The 26,817-nt window shown below is 40.9% G+C and overlaps 1 protein-coding gene across 10 annotated transcripts in view; it reads right to left on the bottom strand.

The window, feature by feature from the left end:
- Nucleotides 1–225: 225 nt before the first annotated feature.
- The window catches only part of LOC130349629 (ras-GEF domain-containing family member 1A), a 480,894-nt gene continuing 454,302 nt past the window's right edge, over nucleotides 226–26,817 (bottom strand). For all 10 annotated transcript variants that reach the window (XM_056554853.1, XM_056554851.1, XM_056554854.1 and 7 more), the window contains 12 exons: nucleotides 25,301–25,480; nucleotides 20,418–20,546; nucleotides 16,701–16,838; nucleotides 14,970–15,191; nucleotides 13,923–13,997; nucleotides 13,606–13,698; nucleotides 10,701–10,803; nucleotides 8,796–8,875; nucleotides 6,389–6,580; nucleotides 5,244–5,367; nucleotides 4,979–5,051; nucleotides 226–1,968 (listed from right to left, as the gene is read on the bottom strand). In XM_056554853.1, coding sequence (XP_056410828.1) covers nucleotides 1,944–1,968; nucleotides 4,979–5,051; nucleotides 5,244–5,367; nucleotides 6,389–6,580; nucleotides 8,796–8,875; nucleotides 10,701–10,803; nucleotides 13,606–13,698; nucleotides 13,923–13,997; nucleotides 14,970–15,191; nucleotides 16,701–16,838; nucleotides 20,418–20,546; nucleotides 25,301–25,474 — 1,428 coding nt within the window. In that variant the 5' untranslated portion in view covers nucleotides 25,475–25,480 and the 3' untranslated portion in view covers nucleotides 226–1,943. The remainder of the gene's footprint in view (nucleotides 1,969–4,978; nucleotides 5,052–5,243; nucleotides 5,368–6,388; nucleotides 6,581–8,795; nucleotides 8,876–10,700; nucleotides 10,804–13,605; nucleotides 13,699–13,922; nucleotides 13,998–14,969; nucleotides 15,192–16,700; nucleotides 16,839–20,417; nucleotides 20,547–25,300; nucleotides 25,481–26,817) is intronic.

Raw genomic sequence — 26,817 nt, 5'->3', positions numbered from 1 at the left:
CCAATGTACACTGCTTTAAAAAATAAATGGAACACTAAGATAACACACCCTAGATCTGAATGAATGAACTAATCATATGAAAAACTTTCGTCTTTACATAGTTGAATGTGCTGATAATAAAATCACACAAAAATTATCAATGAAAATCAAATTTATCAACCCATGGAGGTCTGGATATGGAGTCACACTCAAAATCAAAGTGAAAACCACACTACAGGCTGATCCAACTTTATGAAATGTCCGTAAAACAAGTCAAAATGAGGCTCAGTAGTGTGTGTGGCCTCCACGTGCCCGTATGACCTCCCTACAATGCCTGGGCTTGCTCCTGATGAGCCAACTCCTGGACGTGGCATTGCTGGATGGAGTGATCATGTCCCAGATGTGCTTAATCGGATTCAGATCTGGGAAATTGGCGGGCCAGTCCATGGCAACAAGGCCTCCCTCTTGCAGGAACTGCTGACACACTCCAGCCACATGAGTTCTAGCATTGTCTTGCATTAGGAGGAACCCAGGGTCAACTGCACCAGCATATGGTCTCACAAGGGGTCTGAGGATCTCATCTCGGTACCTAATGGCAGTCAGGCTACCTCTGGAAAGCACATGGAGGGCTGTGCGGCCCCCCAAAGAAATGCCACCCCACATCATTACTGAACCGGTCATGCTGAAGGATGTTGCAGGCAGCAGAACCTTCTCCACAGCATCTCCAGACTCTAAAACGTCTGTCACATGTGCTCAGTGTGAACCGGCATACATCTGTGAAGAGCAGATGTGTTTTCTGGCAAATGGAAAACTTCCTGCACGGTGTTGGGCTGTAAGCACAACCCCCACCTGTGGACGTCGGGCCCTCATACCACCCTCATGGAGTCTGTTTCTGACCGTTTGAGTGGACACATGCACATTTGTGGCCTGCTGGAGTTCATTTTGCAGGGCTCTGGCAGTGCTCCTCCTTGCACAAAGGCGGAGGTATCAGTCCTGCTGCTGGGTTGTTGCCCTCCTACGGCCTCCTCCATGTCTCCTGATGCACTGGCCTGTCTCCTGGTAGCGCCTCCATGCTCTGGACACTACGCTGACAGACGCAGCAAACCTTCTTGCCACAGCTCGCATTTATGTGCCATCCTGGATGAGCTGCACTACCTGAGCCACTTGTGTGGGTTGTAGACTCCGTCTCATGCTACCACTAGAGTGAAATCACCGCCAGCATTCAAAAGTGACCAAAACATCAGCCAGGAAGCATAGGAACTGAGAAGTGGTCTGTGGTCACTGCCTGCAGAACCATTCCTTTATTGGGGGTGTCTTGCTAATTGCCTATAATTTCCACCTGTTGTCTGTTCCATTTGCACAGCAGCATGTGAAATTGATTGTCAATCAGTGTTGGTTCCTGAGTGGACAGTGTGATTTCACAGAAGTGTCATTGACTTGGAGTTACATTGTCTTGTTTAAGTGTTCTCTTTATTTAATTTTTTTTGAGCAGTGTATTGGAGAAAGCAGGGCCCTGCCCTTGTGTTATAATAATAATAATAATAATAGAAATAATAGTAGTAGTAGCATATATGGGGTTAATTCTTTTATGAAAAGGCTTAAACCGTGCATGTATAAACTTCTGCATTCTGGTGGCCATTCCAGCAGCATAGGGTTTTTTTTCTTTTCTTTAAATTTTATATAATAAACAATAAAAATAAGAAAACATGTATCCCTTTTTGACGTATTTCTTCCATAAGTGCTTAAAGCATGAAATATATATTTATATAATTATATTTATATACCAGTATTTTTTTTTAGTCTTGTAAAAGATTATGTACAAAAATCAGCAGACCCCCAACCAGCGAGGACTGTCTTCCTGACCAAAAACATTCTGCACAATACAAGAAAAAATATACATAAAAAAAAAAAAAAAAAAAAAAAGCTAAATTCCTGTGTGTTTCGGGCAACTGAAGAATCTTCTCTCAGGCTCTGTTTAAAAGTGTGGACCTAGGAGGAGAGAAAAGAGAGAAAGCGTCAGAACATTGTATGGTGACCTCATAGAACGGATACTGTTAGTCTTTATTATCGGACTGAATGCCTCCGATAAATGCAATGTCATAAGTGACTACATCCAGTATGGAGGGGTGCCATGGAGGAAGGGCATAGGCTTTTATTTTTAGCACCCATGAATTTTCTAAGAACAATGAACACCCATAGGGGTACTCCGCTGGAAAACATTTTTTTTTAATCAACAGGTGCCAGAAAGTTAGGCAGATTTGTAAATGACTTCTATTTAAAAATCTTAACCCTTCCAGTACTTCTCAGCTGCTGTATACTACAGAGGAAGTTCTTTTCTTTTTGAGTTTCCTTCCTGTCTGACCACAGTGCTCTCTGCTGACATCACTGTCCATTTTAGAAACTGTCCAGAGTAGGAGCAAATCCCCATAGCAAACCTATCCTGCTCTGGACAGTTCCTAACAGGGTCAGACAGAAAGAAATACAAAAAGAAAAGAACTTCCTCTGGAACATACAGCAGCTGATAAGTACTGGAAGGATTGAGATTTTTTAATAGAAGTCATTTACAAATCTTTTTAACTTTCTGGCACCAGTTGATTTAAAAGAAAATGTTTGCCAGTGGAGTACCCCTTTAATCTAAATCAATGGCCTCCAAACTGTGGCCCTCCAGCTGTTGCAAAGCTACAACTCCCAGCATGCCCGGACAGCCAATGGCTGTCTGGGCATGCTGGGAGTTGTAGTTTTGCATGAGCTGGAGGAGCACAGTTTGGAGTTCACTGCTCTAAAACAGTGTTTCCAAATTAGTGTTCCCCCCAGCTGTTGTAAAACTACAAATCCCAGAATGCCCTCATACTGGAAGTTATAGGTTTGAAACAGCTGGAGGCACACCCATTGGGAAATACTGCTCTAAAGTCTAAAACAACCTGTTTTACCCTAGTAAATCTAGACAATGGTCTCAATGTATTATTATTATTATTATTAGACAGTACAAACTAGACAGATAGACTACAAAGGCACCAGATTTATCAGAGTGGATCAAGACCTGGCACATTTGTAGACTGTCTAGTGTAAGTTTGCACTTCTGTTCTAAATTATTTAATTTTTGGGGGGCTTATTTTGAGCCAAGACAGTGCACCAAAATTTTTGGTACATTAGCAGAACCTGGCGTCGTACTTCAGGCCATACCCCTTTCTGCTCATGTCACACCCCTTTTGTTTGATAAGCCCTGCCCCCTTGTCAGGTGAGTAGCAGTTCCTATTCTTTTTGGTGCACTTTGCCTAATAATTGTGTTTTATTGGTTGTGTGCTACAATTCTGGTGCATTTGAAGACAACATTTTGGTGAAGCAAGCCTTAAAGGGGTACTCCCGTGGAAAACTTTTTTTTTTTAAATCAACTGGTGCCAGAAAGTTAAACAGATTTGTAGATCACTTCTATTAAAAAATCTTAATCCTTCCAGTACTTTTTAGAGGCTGTATACTAAAGAGAAATCCAAAAAAAGAAATGCATTCCCTCTGATGTCATGACCACAGTGCTCTCTGCTGACCTCTGCTGTCCATTTTAGGAACTGCCCAGAGCTGGAGAAAATCCCCATAGCAAACATATGCTGCTCTGTACAGTTCCTAAAATGGACAGCAGAGGTCAGCAGAGAGCACTGTGGTCATGACATCAGAGGAAATGCATTTCTTTTTTTGATTTCTATTTAGTATACAGCTCCTAAAAAGTACTGGAAGGATTAAGATTTTTTTTTTATAGAAGTGATTTACAAATCTGTTTAACTTTCTGGCACCAGTTGATTTAAAAAAAAAAAAAAAAAAAAAAAAGGTTTTCCACGGGACTACCCCTTTAATAAACCTGGGACAAAGTGTGCGCTTACATACGTATTACACTGATTTATTTTTGAGCCTAGCGCTTAAAGAAAACCATCGGCAGAACAATTGATGCTTTTTGTGTTTTTTTTTAATTTTCTTTATTTTTTATTAAATGTACACTTAAGCATACCTGTCACTGGGAAGACAGATAAGTGTGACAGGTAAAGGCCTACCGTGTTTCTCCGAAAATAAGACCGGGTCTTATATTAATTTTAGGGTAGGGCTTATTTATTTATGGGGGGCTGCAGGAGTGTGGAGGATGGGGGGCTGTGGGAGTGTGGAGGATGGGGGGCTGTGGGAGTGTGGAGGATGGGCGGCTGTGGGAGGATGGGGGGCTGTAGCAGTGTGGAGGATGGGGACTGTAGCAGTGTGGAGGATGCCGCACCCCCCCATCTTCCACACTGCTACAGCCCCCCATCCTCCCACAGCCCCCCATCCTCCACACTCCCGCAGCCCCCCATCCTCCACACTCCTGCTGCCCCCCCATCCTCCACACAGCGTTCCGGTCCACATTACTGGCGGCCACGGTCCGGATCTGGACCGCGGGCCACCAGCTGAGTACCCCTGGCCTAGGTCTTACTTTCGGGGTAGGGCTTATATTGCAGCCCACCCCGATAATCCAGCTAGGGCTTATTTTCGGGGTAGGGTGTATTTTCGGGGAAACAGGGTAATACTACAAAATAGGGACTAATACTATGATGGAGGGGATAAGGGCTTGTCCACTCTACGGACATTCAGCCAGCGGAGTTCCACTGGCTGAATGTCCGTTCACAGCGGATGTCAACATGTACATCGGCGGTAGTACAGCGTGGACATTGCCGTCTCCATAGAAGGCAATGCAGTTCTGATGAAATTTTGTACAAAGAATGAGCGGACATACTTTCTGCCAGGGGAATTCCTCTGTGGCAATTGAAAAGAATGGGACTCTGCTGCAAGCGGAATCCTGCCGGCACAATGTCCGCTGTGAACGAGGCCTAATATTACAGCAGGGAACCTAATACTTCAACAGAAGGCTTAATACTACTACAGTGAGGCCTTAACGCTACAGGCAGGCCTAAAATTACAGGGGTCCCAGAGGTGGCCATACTTACTATACTTTTGATTGGTGCAAAAACTAAAAAGTTGACAGTACCTGAGAGTCTTCCAGCTGTCCTTTTCCATGTGATTATCTGGACCCTCATTTTCAAATGAAGCCACAAAGAGAGCTGAAATAGTATAAAGAACATGTTTTAGTAAAGTTAAAGTCTAAAGTTTAGTAAAAAAAAAACATTAATCATCTTTTTTTTTTCTCTAAGATTAGCCCAGCACAAACACCATATCAAATAAGTCTTCATCCATCTAAACATGCCAAAGTACAGGACAAACACATATTCTGTCCAGTCTGACTGCACACTTACCATCTTCTGTGTAAATTGGAGAAGTTAGAAGGTAGGTTTGAATTTTCTTGTCCTTTTCAAACGGACATTCTACCTGTTTCCAGGTAAGGAAATCGTGAATGTGTCTGGAAATTTCTGAAAACTTCTGCAAAAACAAATAAATACATCAATAAAAAATTGTAAATGGAAAATAAATACATTGTGCTAGTCTACTAAACTAGCCTTGGAATCAGCCGTGGATCTCATAAGATTATTCAAAGAAAGAGCCAAACTGGTCAATAAGGCCGTGTTCACGCCACGTTTTTGCCATATTGTTTTCAATCAGTTTTTCTAAAGAAAACCGTATGGCAAATGGCAGAAAAAAACAAAAAAAACGGATGGAACCATATGGGAAAAAGTAAACCATATGCGTTTATAAACCCTATACTGTTTTTAAAAGTGCATACGGTTCTGTCCGTTTTTATAAAACAAAAAAAAATAAAAATACGTTTTTGAAAATGTTGTAATTTTTTAATGGGAGGGGTGTTGGTTGGGGACATTAGGATGCAAATGCACATGTGCAAAGTAAAAACCGTACATGGTTTCCCGTATGGAATCGTATACATGTGCATTTCCCATTGATGTCCATGTTAAAAAAAAACTTGTGGTTGCAATACGGTTTTTAAACCAGAGTCAAAACCATGGTTGACCATGTGTAAAATGGACAATATTTTCATAAACGTATGTTTTTTTTTTTTATAAAAAAGGATGGAACCGTATGCACTTTTAAAAACAGTATATGGTTTAAAAACACATACGGTTTCCATTTTCCCATACATACGGTTCCATCCATTTTTTTTGCCATACGGTTTTCTTTAGAAAAACTGATTGAAAACAATATGGCAAAAACGTGATGTGAACCCAGCCCAGCTTTAGCATGTGCAGCTTCTGTGTTGTATTTTAGTAAACTACCACTAGAGGGAGTAAGAATCCTACTGTAGCTCATAAATAGCTTTAGAGCTATAGTCAGATTCAATATGTGAATATTCCATATATTTAAAATAAAATAAATAAATTGGGTTTGGTATAAATCCCCGAAACTGCTATTAATCATTTATGTTCCTTATTCATCAATTTAGGTCTTGCTGCAGTGTAAGCAATACAGCCAAGACCGGCTCTGGACGTACCTTAAAGTTAATATGTCCATTTGGTAACCGGTTAGAATGGATCTTATGAAGGAAGAAGATGTCTTTAATGAACAGGTTGAACACTGGGATGACTATTTTTTCCCGGCTGCTGTTGGCGCTCTGGGACCTTTGTGTGGCTCCTTGAAGTGCGGTTCGGTAATTGCAGAAGTTGCTGGATGGGTCCATATGGTGCTGCAAGGAATGTATGTAAACTGTTTAGTAAAAATAAAACACCTCTGTGCTTAGGTCTGTGTTTTCCTACCAGAGTGCCTCCAGCTGTTGCAAAAATACAACAGCCTTCGGGTGTCCGAGCATGCTGGGAGTTGTAGTTTTGCAACAGCTGGAGGCACCCTGATTGGGAAACACTGACTTAGATTCTATCACAGAACAGACAGGGCACTGTCTTGTATATTCCAGCTTCTCATTCGGTGACATTTCCTGTGTTAAACCATAGAGGGCGCTATTACTCAATTTTAAAGATTAGGCTGCGGATGACAGTGAAGAATAGGCGAAAGCTCACCATCTTCTAATGACTAATCATGCTGAAAAGGTCAGAGGTCACATTTTTGACAGCTGTCCACAATGCAGGACATTCAGGTGGAAATAATAATCAACACTTACTCAATTCCCATGCTTTAAAGGGGTTATCCAGGAAAAATACTTTATATATATCTCAACTGACTCCAGAAAGGTAAACAGATTTGTAAATTACTTCTATTAAAAAATCTTAATCCTTATAGTACTTATGAGCTGCTGAAGTTGAGTTGTTCTTTTATGTCTAAGTGCTCTCTGATGACACGTGTCTCGGCAACTGTCCAGAGTAGAAGCAAATCCCCATAGCAAACCTCTGCTATTCTGTGCAGTTCCCAAGATAGACAGAGGTGTCAGCAGGGAGCACTGTTGTCAGACAGAAAAGAACAACTCAACTTCAGCAGCTGATATTTATTAGAAGGATTACGATTTTTTAATAGAAGTAATATACAAATCTGTTTAACTTTCTGGAGCCAGTTGATATATAGAAATATTTTTTTCCTGGAATACCCCTTTAATTTTACATTGTGTGTTTCCCTACACTGAATTATAATTCAGTGTGAAAAAAAAATAATCTGTAGTGCTTTAGGCCATGTTCACACCGCGGAATTTCTTAGCAAAATTTTGTGTAAATATTCCACTCAGAAATTCATTGTTTCTGACGATTCCTCTCGAGAAATGCATTTCAGTCTATGGAGACAGTGCTTTTTGGAGAGGTACTAGTGCCGACAGAAGATGCAAATGTGCGGAATGTCTGCTCGTGTTATCCATAGATCTCCGTGTGAACATAGCCTTATATTGATGCCAGGAATTCTATTTCATCTTTTTTAATCTCTTAAAGGGGTATTCCAGGCAAAACCTTTTATATATATATATATATATATATATATATATATATATATATATATATGGAATAAACTCACCGTTCCTTTGAAATCTACCTGTGGTGTGCTGCTTCTATATTTTTGTATATATATATATATATATATATATATATATATATATATCTCAACTGGCTACGGAAAGTTAAACAGATTTGTAAATTACTTCTATTAAAAAATCTTAATCCTTCCAATAGTTATTAGCTTCTTAAGTTTTCTGTCTAACTGATCAATGATGATGTCACGTCCCGGGAGCTGTGCATGATGGGGAGAATATCCCCATAGGAATTGCACAGCTCCCGGGACGTGAGTCATCAGAGAGCAGTTAGACAGAAAACAACAACTCAACTTCAGAAGCTAATAACTATTGGAAGGATTAAGATTTTTTTTAATAGAAGTAATTTACAAATCTGTTTAACTTTCTGGAGCCAGTTGATATATGAAAAAAAGTTTGGGCCTGGAATACCCCTTTAAATTCACCTATATCTCAAGAAACCAGTTATAGCGATTCCTATAAATCCTGAATAAGAGGTGCAGCTAGCTACTTCCCTCCCCACTGAAATTTGCAGTAGAACTACACATCCCAGCATTCCTTGTCTTTCATCTTCTTTTTTTATTAACCTCATTGGATATAACTTCAAATCATGCCGCAGATACATGTTTCATGCCCCGGATCATGTTTCACGCCATATGACCGCCATATGGTACACTATAGGGCAGTGTTTTCTAAACGGTGTGCCTTCAGCTGTTTCAAAACTACAACTCCCAGCATGCCCGGACAGCCGTTGGCTGTCCGGGCATGCTGGGAGTTGTAGTTCTGCAACAGCTGGGCACACACTGATTGGACAACATTGCTATAAGGTAACTATAATGAACATTAACTCTTTATGTCAAGTTGTCTACCAAAACTGAAAAAAAATACATCTAGGCTAAGAAATGCAATACGATACACATGATCTGAAAGGATTATTTTACTAAATTCACAAAATACTAACCTCCAAGACATCAAATTTGGCTGTTTTGATTTTGGACCAAGTCTTCTTAAGCCGCGCCACAGGACTGAGGTTCATCCCAGCTGTAAAACACCCCAAAATAATTTCATTTTATTATTGTTACTTTATACAAATGATTATTATTATTATTGACAGACAAGAATGGAAATCGTCTATTACCATAATGCCGCAGACTGGAAAACAGAAAATCTACAAATTATTGGGAAAATGTATTAACGGATTTGGAAGGGTATTTTTTTTCCAATAGTGTGCCGCGTATTTTTTTGTCGCAGTGTGTTCTTGCGTACATGTTGTGCGACTTTTCATAAATCCGTATGCCAGAGGATTTCCTAGGCTGATTTTTTCAGCGGGTACAGATATAACCTTTGCCACATTAAAAAGACGCATTGCGCGCAAACAGCAACTGCACAAAATCACCACGAAATTACAGACAAAAAAAAAAGAACTACAAAACTTTTACTACTCAACACGACTATTGATATATTCCCCCCCCCCCCCCCCTATTACTCTAAATTATTATTATAATTATCTAAATAATTAAAGCTTGGAATGGAGGAAATGTCTCAGACAACATGTACTTGGAGAACCGAAACTGAAGTACATGTAGATGATTCATCTTACATAACAGAGGAAGGCATCTATGTATATAGGTCAGAGGCGCATGGAGAGTAGAGTGGCCTGGTATTTTAATTCTTTATTGTAAATAACATGGATAGTTAGTGACTGTATTAAAAAAAAAAAAAATGTATTCAACTGGTGCCAGAACGTTAAACAGATTTGTAAATTACTTCTATTTAAAAATCTTAACCCTTGTAGTACTTATCAGCTGCTGTATGTTCCACAGGAAGTTCTTTTCTTTTTACATTTCATTTCTGTCTGACCACAGTGCTCTCTGCTGACACCTCTGTCCATGTGAGGAACTGTCCAGAGCAGGAGAAAATCCCCATAGCAAACCTATCCTACTCTGGACAGTTCCTAAAACAGACAGAGGTGTCAGCAGAGAACACTGTGGTCAGACAGAAAAGAAATGTAAAAAGAAAAGAATTTCCTCTGTAGTATACAGCAGCTGATAAGTACTGGAAGGGGTAAGATTTTTTTTAATAGAAATCATTTACACATCTGTTTAGCTTTCTGGCACCAGTTAATTTGAAACAAAATAGTTTTTCACCGGAGTACCCCTTTAACTACTAGGTTTTTTCCCCCCATCTATTGTATCTCATACGGAGATAACTGTGGACAGTAAAACATTTAGGCTAGGCTCATACTACGGAATTCCACTTGAAAATTCGGGTGCGGCAGAATCCCGTTGCTGTCAATGGGATTCGCAGCACATTGCGGAATTTCAGTGGCGAAGATTGCGCCGCTGAAAGAATGCTGTTTGCACAGAATACATTGCCATCTGTCAGGACAGATTAAGTTGGTGCAGGCCTCTCTCGGAATCCTCAGCATTCCTCAATATGAACCTGGCCTTAGGGCTCTATTACATGGAGAAACTATGAGCTGAACAGGCACAACTGTCCCTGTGTAAGAAGCCAAGTGATCTCCCGATATATAAGCAAATGCTCGCTTGCTAACTGATCACATCGTTTTAGCAGGTATCTAAAATCCTCAGTCAGTCACACGTGGCCTATTGTGCGGCAGTGAAGGGTCACACAAAAAATCCAGCCATCTTGTGTGTGGCCTTGCCTGTTCAGTCATGGAGCCCCATAAAGCTTCTCTAATGGAGCACTGATCAATGAGATTGGTGCACGTAATGTAGTAGCATAGTCAGCCTGTCTAAAAAGGTCCATTGCTTAAATAACTGAAGGGGATAAAGCTGTGAACTTGAGCCGGTACATACTGTATATGACATAACTGTGAAACATTCTTCATGTACAAGCAACTTACAAATGATGGCCATCATAGAGTTGAAATTGCCAATATTGAAACACTCCCGGGCAACATCTATAAAGAACTCCATTACTCTTGTTCTCTGCTTCTTTTTTACAACCTATGGAAGATACAATACAGCAAAGATGGTTACAAGAAATATTGATATAGTAACAATTTACTGTATTTCCAAATGATATACAGTATTCTCATGATACAGCTAAAACCAAAGTAGACACTGCTATATTATTAATAGAATACAGTAATTATAATGAGTATTATAAGGAATCTGTCAGCTCTACATCATGCACAGCGTTCAAGTGTCAAGGATGAACACTGACGACCAGGGCTTGTCTTTAAACACTGAGCTGTACATGGCAGTCAAGGGAGGGAGGGTGGGGGAGGAAGTAAGCATGTATGCTGTAGCTCAGCACAGCCTCCTTGACACTTTAGCTCTGAGTATGATCTAGAGCTGACAGATTTTAATTAAAGTTTCTGAGACTCAAAATCCATTATGGGCCTCAATCTACCATGTGCCATTTATAATACCGGAGTCATCTCATGGGGCAATTTTGCCTTTGGGCACAATCTGCTGTGCCATCAACAGGACATATTAAAATGGCATTGTAATCTTAAAGGAGATATATCATAGAGAAAAACGTATCCCCTATCCGCAGGATAAGTTTTTGAACATGGGGGGGGAAGGGGTCTGACTGCGGGGCCCAAACTATGAGACTTCTCCTTTAAGAGTAAGAATTTATGATCCTGTAAAGTGACAAGATTCATCAACTGTTATTCCGGCTATTATTTTAGCATGTTCATCACTAATGCAGTTGGGTGGAGAACAAGAGGAAGGTGACCTCATTGATGCCAAAGTGACTTACTGTTTGCAATAATGTATATATTGTTTTAAAAATGAATCTGGAGGCGATAACTAAGTATGGATGATATGTCCTTTAGGGTTCTTATGGTTATGACCATGATCTCGGCTGCGGCACCCCAGACAGCCGGTGCACGGAGCGAACTTCGCTCCTTGCCGGATGACTGGTGATGCCTAGCAGAGGCTCGTGATGTCACGGTCATGCCCCCTCCCATAGACTTGCATTTAGGTGGCATGGTCGTGACATCATGAGCCTCCGCCCCGCATCGCCAGTCGTCCGGCATGTAGAGAAGTTCGCTCCTTTGTTCTCTATCCTTTGGATGGGGGATAAGATGTCCAGGGGCGGTGTACCCCATTAATATTTTCTTGTGTGCTAAACTTCAGTGCAAAAGTTGCCAACAAAACGATCATCTGCAGAGTCTTCTGGAGACGTGTGAGAGTTAGTCGTCATCGCTAGAATAATTTGTGTCTTGATTATCAAACCCTATGTGTGATTTTTATCATTGCAAGTGAGATTTACAGCAGATTTTAGTCCATAAGCACGAATGTAAGTTAAATACAGACACACAACACTAAGTGTCAAGAGAAACACGTAACTGTGAATTAGGTTTTCTAAGAAAATTGAATGTATATATAAAAAGGAAGTCAAAGTGAACGGCTCTTTCTAAAACCACGAGACTTGAGGTTCTGTTGTGTTAACACGAAACAGGAAGCTTGCACTGTTACTAAGGCACAGTGTCAAAACGTATTTATGTTTAAGCCAAATTTTGACTTATACATAATAATGTCATATGAAAAGTATGGACACTCCATGATAAATGTAGACATGTTAATATCTTCATTCAAAGTGCCACTTTCTTCAGATCCATGGTCACATATGTTTTCTTTCCTAAGCTTTTTATTGATGATCTGTCCTTAGGATAGGCCATCAATATCAGATCCAACTTCTGGCTCCCCCACTGATCATCTGATTAAAGGGGTTTCCTACCAGGCACACTGCCGTACAGCAGATATTGCACCTTTCCCATTCACCTCAATATCTATGATAACATAGATTTCCACCATCACGATTTGCATTTGATTTAGGCTTCCTTGGTGAAATGCCAACTTTGGTATTCATCAAATATGTCTTCGAGTACTGTGGGCAAACAACTATGTTCCAATAGCCTCTTTCTAATGGTAGATTCATATACTTTTATATCAAAGCCAGTGGCCAGAGATACCTTTTCAGTTCGGCAATGAAATGATATTAGTCTCCTGCATTCTCTTCTAGGTCTGAACTTGCTAAGATGGTCTGGCTTGGGCAACTTCTTTACTTCTACATAATCTTCCACACAGCAGAGTCATGGTAAGTATCCATTTAGTAATCTTTCTGTTTCCTTTAACAAGCTCATTGGCATCTACAACCTTCTTTCTGAAGGCCTGGGAGAGTTCTTTGTAGTTAGGTATGATAAGTCTACACATTTTCCCAACTAAGAGTAGATCTATTGACATGATGTGGCTGCCAATGTGCTTAAAGGGGTACTCTGCACCTAGACATCTTATCCCCTATCCAAAGATAGGGGATAAGATGTCTGTTTGGGAGGGTCCCGCCACTAAGTTGTCTGGCAAATCAGACATCCGGTGCATGGAGTAAACTTTGCTCAGGGCCGGATGACTGGCGATACAGAGGCTCGTGACGTCACAGCCATGTCCCCTCAATGCAAGTCTACAGGGGCTGAGCCCGACGCTCTAAACGAGCGCTGGGTGCAGCACGGAGATTGTGGGGGTCCCCAGCATCAGGAACCTCACAATCAGACATCTTAACCCCTATTTTTTGGATAGGGAATAAGATGTCTAGGGGCGGAGTACCCCTTTAACTTGGGAAATATATGTTCATAGTTTCTCTGATCTACACTTTACAGATAACAAAGTCTGCACCACCCAACTATAAAAAACCGATAACATACTATGTCTGGGCATTGATCACTCCATGAATAAACAAGACAATAGATCACATCTTGTATAGTGCCATGTAAATAGACATTCCTACACAGAACTCACCTTGCATATCTCTGTAGCCACCAGCATACTGAGGCAGTTAAACCAGTTATCATAGGCTTCTAGGTTATAGGTCTTGGTGACATCACTACGGCACTGAGGAATGATAAGAAAATACAGATATTGTAAGCAGGAAGAACATATGGGGAACTTTGTACCCTATTGTTTCTAATGATCCAGCTTCACAATTAGAATAAGTTGGCTACTTATGTGCACTAGCATATTGTTGAATAAAGCTATATTATAATGTACTAAGTGTCTGGTCAAAAATACTATCACTAGTCTAGATAGGATATATGTGCCAACTTTCGGGTACCTACCTTATGGTTATCCAGAGAGTCCATGTGACTGATAATCTGCATTAGATCTTCAGGGTAAATGTTTCCTAGACGCTCCTGTTACAACACAAACACCACAAATATCAAGATATCAGTTTTTATTTCTTTTACCAATTTATCTTACACATACAGTACTGACAGAAAGCAAGAGTTGGCTTACAGTAAGATAAAGCATATAAATAGGTTAAATATCAAAGCCTCAAAGCACATATTTTAGATCAGGTGGCTGTTCACTGCTAAATTTTGGCCTGTCTAAAGGATCCTTTAAAGGGTACCTCTCATCAAAAAAACTTTTGATATATTATAGATTAATGTATGCAGAATAACTTTACAATTGCATGTTATTAAAAAATATGCTTCTTTCTATTTAATTTTCCACTTTGAAGAAATGACCACTAGGGGTCTCCCTACCAGTCCTGGCAGCAAGCATTTCAGACTCATGCTGGAGTCCTAAACACTACGAGCTACCAGTCTGCTTTGTTCACAAAGGAGAACACTCAGAGCTGCCAGCCTGCTTTGTTCACAGCCTGTTTGGCTGTGAACAAAGCAGGCTGGCAGCTCTGAGTGTTTAGGACTCCAGCATGAGTCAGAAATGCTTGCTGCCAGGACTGATCGGGAAAAATACAATAGAAAGAAGCATATTTTACATTAACATGCTATTGGAAAGTTATTCAACATTCATTAATCTAAAATATATCAAAAGTTTATTTGATGAGAGGTACCCTTTAAATGAGCAGTGTAAAAGGATCCTTTGGTACGAGGTGTAAAAGATATAGCTCCAGAGAGCAAGAGAGAGTTAGTTTACATGATTTGACCATAATATCTGCTTTCTCTGTTCAGAAAGTTTGGCCCATAGGACATGACCACCTCATGTGAACGTTGGTTGCATATATCCAGGTAAGTACCATTGACTTTATGAGATTTAGAATGACTAATGTTCTACCTAGCTTTATTCTGTCCTTACAGTATAAGGGTCAATACACATAGCACAGCTTTACAAGAGGTTGATTTATCCAGCAAGATACTCACTAGTTCGATTGTCGTGAGCTGCTGAGCCAGGATTAGGGGGTCTCCACACACGCTAAGGATATCTTTCTGTGAAGATTGGGGCTTGGCTTTAAGAATTGTCCCTTTGTCTGTCACTGGCTGTCGGATCTTCTCTCGAATTTCCTGATACTGTCCCCGTGTGGAAAGGGCTAGCAGCACATTCTGGGTCATCTGACTTATACTCTTCTTGATTGTACCATTCTCCTAAATAGCAAATGAAGAATAAATAAATATGTAAATAGCAGAATAATGCAAACTGTGATAAAACTACTGACTGTATATTTATAAACCTATAGAATGAATACTGCTTGGGATTAACACAAATGTGTATAATAGTTCTCCTCTCGTAATTAGATGTTTTAACCAGGGGCCCATGTATAGGGCTAGCAGTCGCCAGGGGGTGCCCCCAACCATGCTGCTACATAAGAAGACACCAGTATGGTAGGTGGTGGTTGTAACCACACACTTCATTATGTGACATATCTAGCTAACATGTCATCCAGTTAATAACCATGTGGAGATCTAGTAGACATTTTATTGCTCTCCTCTTTACTGACCCACTGGTTTTATGTTGGACATGGCTATGTGGACCTTGCTTCAAGAAATATATATGTTAATGCAATCCAAACAGGACAAAAGAGATAACCTGTATAATTTCCATTACAAGCTATAGAGACAAGACAACAGTTGATATACTTACCTTTCACTTAAAACCAACTGGACCAATGGTCTTCGTACATACATGTCACCAAACTATATCTATGTCTTAGAAGGGTTTCCCAAGTTTAAAAGTTATCCAATCCAAAGGGTAGGGGATAACTAGCTGATCATGAAGGGTCCCAACACTGATACCCCCACCGATCACAAGAGTAGAAGTAAGTGTCCCCTGAGTGAATGGAGTGGCAGTGGGCACACTGAGCCACCACTTCATTTACTGCCAATAGGACTTCTGAACACTAGGGAGTTCAGCTGATTTGTCCAGTGTCCTCAAGATCGACTAGGGCATCCATTGTTGGACTCCCAGCGATGGATTAGGTAGTTATCCCCATTCTTGTGGAACTTTTAATGTCAGGATATCCCATTTAAGAAGCATCAATTCTAGAAATGGTTATACAGTAGACTAAAGACTAGTAGCAGAGAAGCCACAGGTTGCCTGATGGTACAAATACTTTTTTTTATATAACAAGGTCATGGATAACTATATAAATATCCCACGAGGATATTGTTTGGTGAATTGAAGAAATGATCTTCGGAATACAAATGACTGTATTGTTTCTGAGTAGTCTGTGTGCATTATGCTTGGCGGCTGGAGTGCTAGAAGGGGCAGATGGTACAATGATGATGTCCAGAGACAGCTCTCTGCCTGTATGAGCCTTGAAACTGATAACAAAAGCCCCTTTCTTATTGCTTGGCTCATGCAGGCAGCAGGAAGAGCGAATGATAAATGAAATGGAGACTAATTGCGTGAAATTATCTGTCTTTCTTCATCTCAAGCCGCGCGGTACTTTCATTTCTCCAACTGATAGAGCAGCTAACCCACCACTGTCGTCTATTCTGTTTCACATTATTGCTATTAAAAACAATCAAGTGGATTAACCCTCTCAATGACTCCTATAACAAAGCATGTAATGAAATGAGACATTCACCACCACGTTATCAGATGGGAGAAAACATCCTAAAATAACACTTGGCTTCACACCTTGTGTTTCTCACCTCATCACATTGTGTGATCCTTTGTGCGATCTCCTTCAGCTCCTTTCTGGATCTTTCATCCTGGAAGTCGAAAGGAAACGTCTCAGTCCATTCCCTCAGCAACTGGATGATCTTAGCAGCAAAAGACTTGAGTTTAGCCTATATGAAGACACATATAAACATAAATACATTATACCACATACAATACCATGGACACGTGCTATACAGCACTGTAGCTGAGATTCACTATATTATTGCTTGTTCTTGTGATCAGTGTCTGTATCTGTAGAATACAGGGAAGGGGGATTTGGGCTGACTCAGCAGGTGGCTCCTCTGGTGGTCCGGTACTATTACAATTATAAGGGCCAGACACAACATAGTCCCTGTAGTTCAACAAAGACAACCACAAGGGATAATAACTTTTTTGATGAAGTCTATGACTTTTTGGGCTTATTTTATAAATAATCTATTATTCCTTCTTTGCTTGTGCAACAGAAAAAGTACAATCTACAATGCAATAGTGAACATAAACGTGTTCTATATATCTGATGAGTGGGCCCAATGTAATCCAGTACAACACTAAAAAGTAGGATTACTATATAAGGTGCAAGAAAAATTACTTTAGATTTCTATTCCTAATGTGTATAGAGGTGAATCACATAAAATAGATCTTTACTGGTTTTAAGGAATATATATTCCGTGCTGTTTGTGCTTAGTTATGTCGCTAAGCATTTCTGCATCTACATATTATCACAAGAACACACTGTTTTACCTTTAAACAAAAAGAATCATAAAGATTGAAGACCTGAGATCAAATCTGGCCAGGATTATATTGACATAAACTTTATCTATTCTATCAAGACCTGTGCTTGTTTCCTCCAAAATCTCAAAAACATACTCACAGGTTAATGGGCTTCCTACAATTGGTGCCAGTGTATGTATATGCTATATAAAATCCCAACTCAATGTCCTTGTGGATGTGAACTGATGTGCTATCTATACAGGGGAGTGGAATGTGTAGGCGTTTTGTAACAAAGACCTAATTGATAATTCATTTGGTAGCATAGTTGATCAGTGGTTAGCACTGTCGCCTTGCAGCGCTGGGGTCCTAGGTTTAAATCCCACCAAGAACAACATCTGCATGGGGTTTGTATGTTCTCCCCATTTTTTGTGTAGGTTTCCTCCAGGTACTCTCATTCCTTTCCACCCGCCAAAGACATCTTATCCCCTGCTGCTCGGACCCCACGCAGTCTCTGTGCGGCACCCACGTTCTATGCGGAGCTGCGTCTCCAGTCTCGGAAAGCTCTTTCTTTCTGGGACTGGAAACGTGACGTCACGCCACGCCCCTCCATTCATGTCTATGGGAGGGGGCGTGACAGCAGTCACGCCCCCTCCAATAGACATGAATGGAGGGGGCATGGCGTGACATCAAATCACATCTCCAGTCCCAGAAAGAAAGAGCTCTCCAAGACTTGAGATAGGGGATAAGATGTCTTTGGCCGGATAACCACTTTAAAATCATGCATTTAGATTGTGAGCCCCAATGGGGACAACCTGAGTGACGACAAACTCTGTATTGTGCTACCGAATATGTGTGCAATTTTTTTTACTATTAACTATATAACTTGCAAACCTAGGAACAATACTAACATCAAAATGAATATTTTATTACATTCTCTAGTAGGAAAACAGGGTCTCCCATCCTTCCTTTAAAACAGTATTTTCTTTCCAGCATTAGGAACCAATGTAAATCACACTTTAGAGACATACAGGGATAGAAATGGTGGATAGCAATATGCATCACCACCCTCCTGTCTCTTCTATACCCGGTGATGACAGCATTGAGGTCAGGCTGTGTCACCCACTTACAGTGTTAGTGGATTGTAGAATTCTTTAATCTATTGTCCCCGGAGTTTCCCTTCAACAAACAGATAAGTAGAGAAGTCACGCAAACCCTGTCGGTGTATATGTAAAGCATAGTACTTGGCACAGCCCTACCAATACAGATAAGGAAGAATAGAGGAAATAGTACGTAGGCTGCTATAACATTTGCATTGCTTCCTGTGGAACGACACATTATGTCAGCAAGCACCTTCCCACTGGGCACCCCCTCAACTCTCCTACAGCCTATATGTCATATACAGCGCAGGACGCAAAACAATATCAGGGGCGGATGGGAAATCCACAATCCACTCTCACTTCTACCGGCTGGAAACTCCCATGAAATGTCATGATACTGTTCTGTATGAGCCATGCCAATAAAGAGCGTGTGAACCGGAGTGGGCGCCTGCTCTGCAGTTGCTATGAGAATGTGACGTGGCTGGCTAAGTGTCTGCTCTGCAGCTGCTTTCTCCCAGCATCCCTGTACACAACTTGGCAATTGCTTTGTACAGTACAATGAATTGTACAATGACTGTACCAGCCATGCAAGCATTACAGTGTAGCCTAATATTGGGAAGTAATGGCATTACAATGCAGATTTACATGGCATTAAAATCTATGAAAAAGCTGGGTGGCTCCCGGTATTAGCATTGTACTTATGTATTATGTTTGCCATGTAACGGAGATGAATGAACTGAGATACAACATGAAAATAGTCACCCAGGAAAATACTATTTTTGGGTATTTTTTTAAGCAGAATGTTCTTTCTGAGAAATCGCAGGTTGAAGGAGTACTCCGATGGAAAACTTTTTTTTTTTTTTTTTTTTTAATCAACTGGTGCCAGAAAGTTAAACAGATTTGTAAATTACTTTTATTAAAAAATCTTAATCCTTCCAGTACTTATTAGCTGCTGAATACTACAGAGGAAATGGTTTTCTTTTTGGAACACAGAGCTCTTTGCTGACATCATGACCACAGTGCTCTCTTCTGACATCTCTGTCCATTTTAGGAACTGACCAGAGCAGCATATGTTTGCTATGGGGATTTTCTCCTACTCTGTACACTTCTTAAAATGGACAGAGATATCAGCAGAGAGCACTGTGTTCCAAAAAGAAAATCATTTCCTCTGTAGTATTCAGTAGCTAATAAGTACTGGAAGGATTAAGATTTTTTTTTATAGAAGCAATATACAAATCTGTTTAACTTTCTGGCACCAGTTGATTTAAAAAAAAGAAGTTTTCCAGTGGAGTACCCCTTTAAAGGAAGGATTGTGGTGTTCGCTTTCTGTTCCTGGATTCTTATAGGCAGTGACTGGGAGTCTGTATTATAATCTTACCAACACTAAATGGTAAAAATCTGGCCCTGAATACAAGAAAAAAACCAAAATGGATGTTTTTGCCAAAACCCTGCCCCTTTTGTATTTTTATTTCACTGGATTGTCCTACCAAACTCGGGAATGTGGACAAGTATGGATCCCATGTGGCTACTTTTCCTTCAAACTGGTCATCCTCCCTCTCATAGTTCTTCCTGGCAGTGACAGAGCTCTTTGACTCTGATCCGCTTTAAAGGAGGCTCCATTACAGAGTTTATAGAGCTGGACATTCTATGACTTCTATGTCATGTGTACTGAGAACAATAGAACTAAACACCATTTCAAGTAAATGTTCAATATGCTACTTGACAATGGCCAGTAATGGATGGGGAATACATTTTAGCACCTGCATAGAAAGTGATAGGCTAGTGATAGGCTAGTGATAGGCTATGCTTGTTCTATTTGCTCTGGCCTAGTGGCCATGAAGACTAATGGTCCCCCGGTGATGGTGGAGACCCGCATTGGGACTCATCAAGCATCCTCACCTTGTCCGCTTCTGTTCCAGCTTCCAGCTGTTGTTTCTGTTTGATGCAGATCTGTCCCACTTTTGCGAGAATCTCATGGGGGTGGATGAACACACGTGCACTCAGCAGGAAGGTGAAGATGTAGGTTCTCTGGGGGGAGAAGACACAGGTTTCAATATAACAATCCAGCTCTGCTCATAGTGAATACACAGACCTGTGGACTAGCTTCTGGAGGCCGTGACCCTAAAAAGGAACATGACCTATTGTATAGAGATGTGGATGCACAAGTACACGTGATACAAATAGCATAGAAGAGACACGGTACCCGCACTCACCTTCGGTCCTCAGTGTTTCCCAACCAGGGGTGCCTCCAGCTGTTGCAAAACTACAACTCCCAGCATATTAGACTATAGAGCAGTATATAGTATAGATCAGTGTTTCCCAACTAGAGTGCCTCCAGCTGTTGCAAAACTACAACTCCCAGCATGTTAGACTATATAGCAGTATATAGTATAGATCAGTGTTTCCCAACTAGAGTGCCTCCAGCTGTTGCAAAACTACAACTCCCAGCATGTTAGACTATTTAGTAGTATATAGTATAGATCAGTGTTTCCCAAGTAGAGTGCCTCCAGCTGTTGCAAAACTACAACTCCCAGCATGTTAGACTATTTAGTAGTATATAGTATAGATCAGTGTTTCCCAACCAGGGGCGCCTCCAGCTGTGGCAAAACTACAACTCCCAGCATGTTGGACTATTTAGTAGTATATAGTATAGATCAGGCAGTATAGTATAGACCATTATAGTCTATGGTCATATGGTCTATAGTATAGTATAGACCATTAGTGTTTCCCAACAGGGGCGCCTCCAGCTGTGGCAAAACTACAACTCCCAGCATGTTGGACTATATTGTAGTATATAGAATAGATCAGTGTTTCCCAACCAGGGTTGCCTCCAGCTGTTGCAAAACTACAACTCCCAGCATGTTGGACTATATAGAAGTATATAGTCTAGATCAGCGTTTCCCAACCAGGGGTGCCTCCAGCTGTTGCAAAACTACAACTCCCAGCATGCTAGACTATTTAGTAGTATATAGTATAGATCAGTGTTTCCCAACCAGGGGTGTCTCCAGCTGTTGCAAAACTACAACTCCCAGCATGCTAGACTATTTAGTAGTATATAGTATAGATCAGTGTTTCCCAACCAGGGGTGCCTCCAGCTGTGGCAAAACTACAACTCCCAGCATGTTGGACTATATAGTAGTATATAGTCTAGATCAGTGTTTCCCAACCAGGGGTGCCTCCAGCTGTTGCAAAACTACAACTCCCAGCATGTTGGACTATATAGTAGTATATAGTATAGATCGGTGTTTCCCAACTAGAGTGCCTCCAGCTGTTGCAAAACTACAACTCCCAGCGTGTTAGACTATTTAGTAGTATATAGTATAGATCAGTGTTTCCCAACCAGGGGTGTCTCCAGCTGTTGCAAAACTACAACTCCCAGCATCTTAGACTATTTAGTAGTATGTAGTATAGATCAGTATTTCCCAACCAGGGGTGCCTCCAGCTGTGGCAAAACTACAACTCCCAGCATGTTGGACTATATAGTAGTATATAGTCTCGACCAGCGTTTCCCAACCAGGGGTGCCTCCAACTGTTGCATAACTACAACTCTCAGCCTGTTAGACTATTTAGTAGTTTATAGTATAGATCAGTGTTTCCCAACCAGGGGTGCCTCCAGCTGTGGCAAAACTACAACTCCCAGCATGTTGGACTATATAGTCTAGATCAGCTTTTCCCAACCAGGGGTGCCTCCAGCTGTTGCAAAACTACAATTCCCAGCATGTTAGACTATTTAGTAGTATATAGTATAGATCAGTGTTTCACAACAAGGGGTGGCAATACTACAACTCCCAGCATGTTGGACTATATAGTAGTATATAGTCTAGATCAGTGTTTCCCAACCAGGGGTGCCTACAGCTGTTGCAAAACTACAACTCCCAGCATGGCCGGACAGCCAACGGCTGTCCGGCCATGCTGGGAGTTGTAGTTTTGCAGCAGCTGGAGGCACTCTGGTTGGGAAACACTGGTATAGGTTATGGTGCAACATTCCGGGAATTAGAGGATTGGTTGGATAAATACCGGTCATTGCATTGCCGGTATTTTTAATATAAAAATACCGGCAGGGTGGCCAAAATACTGGCTGGGCTGGTAAAATACCAGCCAGGTGGCAACCCTACCCCGATGGGACCAATAACAATGGCGATATTAGTTATTATTAAAGTAGACAATTCAGGAGTTTTATGACAATGATAAGATACAGAACTCTGGTGAAGTGAATACATTTCTGTATTTTGCTGAATAAACCTTTTTGGAAAGTAATACTTTAGGTTACTTCAGCAGCCTAAGGGAAAGTCGTGACTTGCCAGTCCTGCCATCCAGCTTCTGACTTCTGATAAAGGGTGCAGTGAAGGATTCTGGGATAAAATAATGTTTGCATTACACCTGTAACTCGCCCTTAGGGACCGGCTCCTCTCAATGTGTGGGATAACAACGCTGCTGGCATGAAATAACACTTCTGTCTGAATTTGTCTTGGCTCCTCACCGCAGTGCGTGTTTTCTTCCAGTTTGTTTGCTTTAAAATGCTTTTTTCCCACAGTCAGCGTAACAAACCCTGGCCACGCTTTCTCCCCTGTGACTTCAATGGGCTTTCTCACTGCTGAGGGCTGCTCTATGCGTTCAGCAAAGAAATAGCTTCTTAATTCGCAATGCTCTTTCATCATTTGTCTTTTCCCTCACTGTACTAGTATGGCATTATTTATTAGTAGGACTACCTCTTATGAAACCATCACAGTTCCTATACAGTTAGCTGTAGAACTTTCTACAGATCCTGAGCGTCTCCTTCTCCCCTACTTGTCAGTATTCACTGCTGTTCTAGAATTCGATTCACAAGTCTCCCCACACATTTTTGCACTCTCCTTTAGGAGGAACATTGGGGGACATATTCAGTAACTTGCCTAATTTTACTAAAACTAGACAGTCTAAGGGTATGTTCACACTACGGATAATGAACGGAATCTCTGCTCGCAGAATTCCGCGAGCGGAGATTCCATTATGGCGGTAGGACTGCGCGGCACTGCGCCATCACCATTGACAGCTATGCAGTGTTCGCTGACTTCCGCGCAAAGAATTAACATGTTCTTTCTTTGCGCGGAACAATTTCATTGTCCGCCACTGAAATTCCGCAGTGTGAACGGGTCTCGCGGAAGACCCTTTCACACTGATGTTTATGTTCACAGCACGTAATTCCGTTCACGGCATTCTGCCCACGGAATTCCACGGGAATTACATAGTGTGATCATACCCTAAGATTGTGCGAGATTTTTAAAGGTGTCTTAGCTTGTATAAAAACGTGGCACAGTTTACACTGAGGTGTACGCCACCTCTGAGGTATTTTTTTTAGGTCGTAGACTTTAGAAAATTTGGTGCAATTTAAAGGGGTGCTCCACTGGAAAACATTTTCTTTTAAATCAACTGGTGCCAGAAAGTTAAACAGATTTGGAAATGACCTCTATTAAAAAATCCAAATCCTTCCAGTACTTATCAGCTGCTGTATGCTCCACAGAAAGTTCTTTTCGAATTGCCTTTCTGCCTGACAACAAGTGCTCTCTGCTGACACCTCTGTCTATGTCAGGAACTGTCCAGAGCAAGAGAGGTTTGCTCCTACTCTAAACAGTTCCTAAAATTGACAGAGGTGTCAACAGAGAGTACTTGTGGTCAGACTGAAAGGTAATTCAAAAAGAAAAGAACTTCCTCTATAGTATACAGCAGCTGATAAGTACTGGAAGGATTGAGATTTTTTTAATAGAAGTAATTTACAAATCTGTTTAACTTCCTGACACCGGTTGATTGGAAAGAAAATGTTTTCCAGGGGAGTACCCCTTTAAGCCACGCCCCTTTAAATAAAAATGTCTTTCATGGTGCAAACAAGGCAAAATTACTTTAAAAAATATGTTGTTGACCACTTTTCCACCAAATCTGGTGCAGTTTGCACACAAACACACAAAAAGGCAGTTTTGTATATTTTCCCCATTATAGTAAATTCCCATACATGGTATCCATAGCGGATATACTGTAAGGTTGCTGATTCGCAACTGTAGATTTTACAAGCAAATTCTTCCGTATTTTGGATTGGCATGTCATTAAGGTTATTGCCTTGTAATATCCACAACTTCAAATTCGCGAAGGACTCGGCATGTGTGAATGCACCCTTAGAATGTGTTGCTCTTCCTAGCAGGCTCACCACTTGTTTCCAGATCCTTGTTACGTTAATGAAGCAGTGTATTGGAATCACTAAAAGAACCATAAATCTCATAGTTTCCTAGCAACATCATCACATGTGATAAAAAAAGGGGCGGCAGGAGACAATTTGGAACAGGGTTATTGCTGCTTGTGGGTAGGGATTTGATTGTCTTAGAGAAAAGCCTCTGACCTTTCCTATTCATGGGATATTTGTAGACCGGGTCCCGAGATGGCACATACTGTTCTGAGAAGCGCAGAAAACAAGGGATAAACAAGGGGCCCAATAAACAAAGGAGCTGTTCAAAGAGTCACAGAGCAAAATATGTCATGACATGAAGGATGAACTACAATGTTTTAGGCAGCGTGGGGATATTAGAAGACATTGCACATTGCAATATGTCCAGGACACTGCACGGGTTCAAAAATGAAGCAGAAGTACCAGAAATGGACCAGTATGCAAAATCCATGCCCTGACCGTGCCCTGAACAAGTCCAGAATGGCATCATATAAATGTTCAGGACTTCATTAGTACATGAACACACAAAACATATAAAACAGATCATAGAAACAGTATCAAATGTATAGAAATAAACAACTTCACTTACATCCGGATAGTAATCCACCGTAGGCACCAGACGTTCAATCAAGGCTTCCAAGGACCCAGACACCAAACATCCATCTTGATATACTGGATCTCCACATTGCTCCCCCATCTCCGGCTGTACCTGTCCACTACAGGCAGTGCCAAGCATGCTGGGAAATATTGGTGTCTGTGGCATGCTTTCCTAGGAGGCAGAAAGAAAAGCCAGTTAGGACAAATCTACTTCTTGTCGCTGAAATTCTGATTAAGAAAAATTATCATCAGATCATACATAGTAAACGAGAGCACATAGAGGCAGCAACTGTGACTACATGGATAACCTACCCTTGCACTGCTCCCTGTGCAATACCTGCAGTTGGCATCCCTGCCACCCATATGATGTCCTATTATACAATGTACAGACAACTTTTACAGCTCAGTGTCTAATTATCATAATCATCATAACTGCTAGTGCCCAAATAACAGTGCCCTACATTGGCCTAAATAATACAATTGTACAGAGCCACAATTGCCATACTGCAAAGATAATTCAAGACCTATGTTATTACTGTTAAATAGTACTTACATAACATGTCAAATAACAGCTTTATATACAAGGTAACGTACAATACGATTACCGGTAATATTATGATTTGTAGAGGGAACAAACTCTGGGTGCCAAGACATTGGTGGTGCCTGATTCAGTAGGGTGGAACTGCTTAATAATAAGTAACAAACATCTAGACAACATTCTGGTTACATTGCTTTTGCATTGCCGTTTCCAATACTGCAGTTAGATTCTTTCATTGGAAACTGACTTGATGTAGTTACTGTATAAACTGCAATGCAACACAACCTGATTGTGTGTGTTCACCCAAAGAGACTTGTAAAAAATATGGTTTTTGGTTGTAAGCCCACCTAACCAGCCATATAACCATGCATGGAATTTTTATCCCCCCCCCCCCCCCCAGGTTTACATGATGTCCCCTAGGAAGTTGGGTTCCCTCCCACAAACCAAGGACATGATTAGCTCAATAAGCGTTCTAAAGAATTGGACCTAATGTGGGGGACACAATTAGACTGACAGCCCACTGGGGAGCGATGATATATAAAATCATCATAGGCTGTATAAATGGTGTTAGCGTAAGCTTTTACTGACGGAAATGCACATGTAAAAAATATGTTGCTAAATATTCTGCTAAAGAGAAAACATACAAAGCATAGTAAGCCTCAAAATGTTCTGAATAAATGTGTTCATGTATCTCCATAGGAAGAAGCAAAATTCCAAATATGAAGGGCCTACTTAGCTCCAACCAAACACATAGCTCGTCTTAAACTCATGTTTTGAAGTATCAGTAAAACTGCTCAAAAAATGATCATCGATGTTGAGTCAGTGAGAACAGAATGTCCCTAATAACAGCGAGAACATCTTTGTCCCCTATCACAAATTCCTTGAAGGTCCCCTTGAGTGCTACAGAGAATACTACATGTAATATGTCTGAGAATGTCTTGTCCCACAGCATTCCACCTTCTAAGGCGCTT

The sequence above is a fragment of the Hyla sarda genome, unplaced genomic scaffold, assembly GCF_029499605.1.
Source record: "Hyla sarda isolate aHylSar1 unplaced genomic scaffold, aHylSar1.hap1 scaffold_92, whole genome shotgun sequence".
NCBI classification, from domain to species: Eukaryota; Metazoa; Chordata; class Amphibia; order Anura; family Hylidae; genus Hyla; species Hyla sarda.
This window is presented reverse-complemented; position numbering and strand designations above follow the sequence as displayed.